The sequence below is a fragment of the Lipophrys pholis genome, assembly GCF_963383615.2.
Source record: "Lipophrys pholis genome assembly, chromosome: 8".
NCBI lineage: Eukaryota > Metazoa > Chordata > Actinopteri > Blenniiformes > Blenniidae > Lipophrys > Lipophrys pholis.
The window spans coordinates 17,725,317-17,731,886 of NC_137630.1; the positions used below are offsets into that span (position 1 = coordinate 17,725,317).

General features: G+C 42.4%; 1 protein-coding gene across 1 annotated transcript; it reads right to left on the reverse strand.

Moving 5' to 3' along the window:
• Positions 1-3,498: 3,498 nt before the first annotated feature.
• On the reverse strand, positions 3,499-6,570 carry r3hdml (R3H domain containing-like; the record flags this gene model as incomplete). The annotated part of the gene is made up of 5 exons (XM_080470045.1): positions 3,499-3,622; positions 4,495-4,610; positions 5,081-5,183; positions 5,282-5,400; positions 6,313-6,570. 5 exons carry the CDS (start codon positions 6,568-6,570, stop codon positions 3,499-3,501), a joined length of 720 nt encoding a protein of 239 aa, XP_080326171.1.

The window sequence follows — 6,570 nt, forward strand, 5'->3', positions numbered from 1 at the left end:
TGGCCTCGGGAGCCACCTCAGGGGACGATGTGACCATAGCAGGCTGGGGAGTGGGCACGAGATGGTGGGGGCGTGCCTGGTCCATCTGGAGTGAGCGCTCTCTGCGTCTCTCTCTCAATCGATTGTCAATGTGGATGGCGAGAGAGATTAGGGCCTCCAGGCTGCCCCCCTCCTCCTTGGTGGCGAGCTCATTCTTCAGAGCCTCGGACAGTCCCCTATAGAATAACCTCCGGAGGGCCGGATCGTTGAACCCACTGGTAGTCGCAAGGGCCTGGAACTCCACGGAGTATTCGGCGACACTGCGGGACCCCTGGCTCAGGGTCGTGAGGCGATCCCCAGCATCTCGTCCTCGAACTGGGTGATCAAAGACACGCCTCATGTCTGTGGTGAAGCGGGAGTAGGAGGTGCAGACACTTCCCTGTTTTTTCCACACAGCGACTCCCCAGTCCTGTGCAGACCCCTGTAGGAGGCTGATCAAGTACGCGATTTTAGCCCTATCAGACATGTAGGACGTCAGCTGTAACTCGAAGGCGAGGGAAACCTGCGTCAGGAAGGCCTCGCAAGAGCCGAAATCCCCAGCATAGCTCTCTGGCACCGGAACCGTGGGTTCACGGACAACTGTAACATGCACCGAGGGAGAGCTACTACTCGCTGTCTCTGGGATGTTAGCGTCGGTCGATTGAAGCCCTGAAGCGGCTAGGGGAGGTACTAACGTGGACAGCTGACCAGTTAAGTGTGACACTTGACTAATTAGTGCATTCACACTAGATACAAGACCCCTAAGGAGCTCATCATGCTGTCCTATGATTGCCTCGTGGCTATCTACAGCCTGATGAATGGCAGAGGCAGCGCCTGCCTCCGTTTTGCGGTCTGCTGAGCTCATGATGGCCAAACCGTACTGTCATGGGACGGAACTGAGGCTCAAGTGCAGACAGCAAAACAGGAGACACAGAATTTGAATTACGGATTTATTTAAACTAAAAGGGCGGGAACAAAAAACCCTACTAAGGCAAAAACTAAAACTAAGAAGAAAACAGAAAACGATCGGGAAACTCCTGACGGAAAAACTACTAGAAAACAAAGTACAAACGATCGCAGCCAAAGAGGACGGGCGGAGGAGTCTGGCACAGGAGTGGGGAGACTCAGCTGCAGAGTGGGAAGGTTAGAGGGGATCATAGTTCCAGGCAGGCAGGAGGCAGACAGGAATCCAGTTACGCATAGGACCAGGCTGAAGTATTTTACGGTTTGGCTTCGGTTCATGTTCAACTGGTGTTTATATAGAGGTGCAGGTGGGGAGGCCACTCCCCGCCGCAGCTGGAAGCAGTTGAGTTTATTGGAGGTGAGGTCATGCCCATGAGGCAGGGAGGCCACCAGATGGTGCCAATGGACCAAATTAGGTTTGAGAAGTGGAGGGCATGACACAATGACAACAACGTTTGCCTCTAGAGTGGCGTGGCGCTCAGTTCAAATTCTCCCGGGACCCGGAAGTTTCATGCGTATTGTTTTTATTGTGTGGACTTTGTCTCCTTTTTTTATTGATGCATGAGTTATGAGACATTTAATGATAAATAAAGCTATAGCTAGACTATTCTTTTATAGTTGAGTCATTGCGTGTGTGTGTGTGTGTGTGTGTGTGTGTGTGTGTGTGTGTGTGTGTGTGTGTGTGTGTGTGTGTGTGTGTGTGTGTGTGTGTGTGTGTGTGTGTGCCCAGTTGGAGGAGAGTAAATGACGGAGCAGCCCTGTTAATCTATGCCTGTTCGGTACGACTTGATATTGTTGGTGTGGTTATGGCCGGACTGCAGATCTGTTCAGTTGTTGTGTTGTTGTGTTGTTGTGTTGTTGTGTAAACAAGGTCTTGGACAGGTTGCAAACATTCAAGAGGTGTTTGAGAAAAGTAAAGTAGAGGCTTTGCTGTGCCTGAGCAATTTTGTTGTATTTGACTTTGAGTTCGTCATTCATTATTACTTGTTTTGTTTTGGTGGTTAGCGTACAACGAGTAATCAGTGAGGAAGATACTATAGAAAACATCCTGATGGTTTTCACTGTATGGTTCCCAATAGAAGAGTACCGCTTAATAGAAGAACATTCCCCTTTTCCAAAGATGGGGAGCACGCAAAGAAGGAACAAACCTCATTAATTGGAGGCCTCCCCTTGGAAAATTCTTAAAAAATAGGTGCAAAATGGTGCCTCCTAATGCATTCTGGGCTACTAAATACTACATTGTGACATGTGATAAACTGTAGGACCCGATGATGTGTTTGGTTCGTTCATCGGGGCCCCAAGATGCAACAAATGTGCCTCAGAATTCACGTCAGCAAAACTTGTATAATTTGCAGTACTTATCAAAATCAGTTTATATGCTGAGTTATTCCCATTATTTCTATATTAGATAGTTATGTAATCAATACATTTGGAGTGCTAATGTGTCTGACTGTTTCACGTTTGGTTCTACAGGTTCATGTTTTTGGATTTGGAGCTGACAGAAACGGAAACTGGATCCATTACTTTGAACAACTCAAGCCCATACATCTCGGAACTGGACCTCACGATGGAAATCATGAATATGAAGTCATTCAGAAACTCCACCAGAAACGGAAAATTGTTTTTTTTGCACCGCAGTAGTTATTTTTATGGACCGAGCCCGGAAGGCAAGGTCTCGGAAGGCCGATACAATATTGGACACTGATCTCAGTATTCTTTCAACGAGTTTGTTAACAACTTTGTCAGTTCGACTGTGAAAAACGTTGTCCTTTGTTAAATGTTTTCCTGCGTGTGGACGAGGTATAGTTGTGTATGCACGGATCACTGGGGAGAGGACAGCTGATTCCCTCATGTTTCAGACCATAAAAACTGCATTAGTCTCCTGTTTTATGGCAGAGAAAGTCGCCGATGGCTAAATGGTGAGATGTAATGAGGTGAAATGCAGGGCAGAAAGTTTCCGGCAGCAGCAGCAGTAAATAAACAGAAGCGGTGAAGCACCAGAATATTTATAAGGTTGTACAGCACCATTGTATTATTTATAGTGTAATTATTGTTCAGACAAACTGACGGCAATGAATTCAAGTGAAAATTACTGTGAGAATGGCTTAACAAAGGTCCTGACTAAGAAATGACGATGTATTACCGGACTGACTCATACACAGAAACAAAACAAAAACAAACATTTCCAGTGTGGAAACAATTAATCTAATCCAGAAAAGTACATGATTATAATTGTTATTCTTTTCAAACGAACAAATTCATTAAAAAGTGCAAAACAAGCATTTATATACTCAAAAAACTTATTTTTTCCTCTGTTTTCTCAAGTATTTTGATTCTGCAATATGAATAATTAGCAGCAAATTACACTTTACAGAAATCATTTAAAAGGTAATAGTGGTAATCACACAGCAGCTTCATTATGGAGCAGATTCATCCAATGAAGCTTGATTTTATGTTCTTTTTTTCAAATAAAACACATTTTAAAGACCATGTTGTGTCCTTATCTTCCACCTTGTGTCATTGGCTTGTGGATTTTGCTTTTGGTGAGCACTGGTTTCTCCAGCAGGATCCTCCATAGCTGGACGGACAAAGAGAGCAGGGCTTCCCCCTCTTATATGGAGCCTCTCCCACCCAGTTTCCTCTGAAACACACACCAGCACGGTGTCTGTCAGTTCCGTCAATCTGTGTTTCGCACATAATCTGAACGTTAGCGCTTCTGGGAAGAAATGGATTTATGAACTAATGACAATGATGAAAAAGAACCAGGGCTGCAGGATTACCTACACTTTCTAAAAAAAACTCATATTTAAATGTTTTGGCGGTATCACTGTTATATTAGGAACTTTGTAGTTCATTCATCGCAATTCATCCTCGCATCACTGTAAGATACAAGAGGAAAGATTTTTCAGTTGAAAGTAAATTTGGTAAACAAATGAATGAATGAATGAATGAATGAATGAATGAATGAATGAATGAATGAATGAATGAATAAATAAATAAATAAATAAATAAATAAATAAATAAATAAATAAATAAATACATAAATAAATAAATAAATAAATAAATAAATAAATAAATAAATAAATAAATAAATAAATAAATAAATAAATAGGTTTGCACACCAAAGTCATGTTTGTATTCAGTTTCTATATCAGAATAACCTGTGAGCCCGGCCATCGGGTTCTACATTTTTAGCGTTGAGGTGAAGGTAAATTCTTCACACTTAAATCTCACACTTTTTAAAGAGAAAATGTCCATGCACCGGGCCAGTGAACACACTCTTGCATGAGTTTGTTGCGTTGATCTAGTGCATCAGTATGGTAACGTCTGGCACAAGGCATTTCATTAAGGGAAAAAAATGATTACTCTCAGCTGTAATCACACTGGAACAAAAAAAATCCCGCCTCAACTGCTGACAGCTGTGGATTGGATTACATTATTTTGCAAACATATTTTGATACCTCTGCATGGCTGAATCCTCTCCAGTGATCACTTCAGTGTTCTTATTCTTACTTTACGGAGTAGTTGCAGACCAGCAGCGTTACTTCCTTCCATTTGCTCCCAAACACGTGCATGTTAGGGCACTTCCTGACAGCACAGCCCACTCTGTTGCTACTCGCCCAGACCATCTGAAAGAAACCACACAATGCATTTGTCCATTAACGCGCATCAACCGACAACCACACATCCACTCAAAAGCCTTGTCTAACAAGAGAGCTGATGCATACGTGGTCATACACATTGAGTCTGTGTCACCACAAGCTCATTCATCCCTCCAAACAACGGCATGATAACACGTATACACATACAGAACAACATTAACATGATGAATATTTTACATTTTTCTATAAGAAGGCGGAAATTAACAGCAGCACAGTGACTCTTTGAAGACTGGTTGGTGGGTTTTGATGAATTAAACAATGTACTTAAAAAAACCTGAGTGTCATGATAGTTTCACTCGGTTAACAGTGGCACATTGATGGGTACAGTTTGATGAAGAAAAGAAAATCTAAACACAGAGCAAAGCCTGTTGTCATAATTAAGCATCCTGAATACTATTATAGTCATCGCAAGATAGAAAGCATTGAGATTCCGGCACCTGAGTGTAGTGAGAGCACACAGACCCACTGCATCTGTTGGGGTAAGAGAAATGATGCTTCTCGTCGGACCAGGACCTGATCAGATCTGTGATGGACTTGTAGCTGCAACATAGAGCACACATGAAATTATTCTTTAGTACAAATAGATCTGTTGAGAAAGCAAGATAAAGCTGAGTGCTGGTGTCAAAGCTCTGCATTACCTTCCGGAGGTGAGTGAAAGGTTTTGGCCCGTGTATTTTAAGGCTTGAGTTGGACCGTGATCCCAGATGCATCGTGAAGCCCAGGAGTCGGCTGACTTGGCAAGAGCTTCATCCCACAACTGAGTGGACAATATGACGAAAAACTAACGATTATTCATATATTTCATGACACAGTAAGTGAAAACATCATTGGGGCTAATGCATTATGACAGAAGAAGTTACTGTAACGAGGAACAACTTGGAAACAAGTGAATAGCAAACTAACGATTGAACCTGTGAAACCTGACAATAATTCACTTACCAGCAGATTTCACATTTATCACCATCATTTCTGTCATAAAAATCCTGTTTCAAGTCTTTGCATTATGTATATTATGATTATATAGACAGTCATTTTATTTTTTGCTTTGTATGTATCATTTTAAGTAAATCATTCACTGAGAAACAAGGACAAATGTCATGTAATCATGAACGTTCTGTTTCGACTTGTAAGGATTTTTGTACTTCTCATACAAGCTACAGAATGAATAAATGACATCACATTTACTTTTCAGAAGTTGGTCAGCAAAATGTGGTTCAGTAGTTTTATATATACATTAATGGAATGTGTGTGTGTTGAAACTGCATTTCAAAGAGCCTGTACTGTTTGTATGCGTAAGTTTGTTTGCTTTTGGGTTTATTCCAGTTTGGGGCTTTTTTTGTATCATGTCATGTGACGTTGTGCAATAATGAAATATGTAAAGGAATGATGTGAGACAGCACCGCTAATATCACAGTCTTTTAAAAAGAGAAACCTTGAAACTTTATTCATTTTTTTGAGTATTGAGGAAACCCTCAACACTGTTATAATCCCGCCCAGAGTGTAATAACTCCAGTGGAAGTCATGTTTACGTACCTTTTTCCTTGGTTGACGTAAGTTCTACCAGCTTTTGTCCTTATTTATTTATACGATCTTCGAACATTTGTATCTCCTTTCACATTAACTTTTGAACCGTTTCTTGCATCTGGTCCCATTCACTACAGTGTCTCACCATGTACTCCATATTAGCAGCAGCGGGGAAGACCTGCGATCGGACCTGGTTGTGGAAATCCAGCAGTGCGTTTATTTCTCTGGATGAAACCGCTCGCTTACGTCTGCTGCGGAACAAACTGACGCCTCCGGTCAGCATCCTGAAGTCTGGCCGTGTCACGTTAACAGGATCTGAGGGGCTTGACAGCACAGCAGCAGCAGATCTCGTGTGAGGCAGCGTCCACAGGGTGGCGGCCCACAGGACAGCAGCAGCAACCAT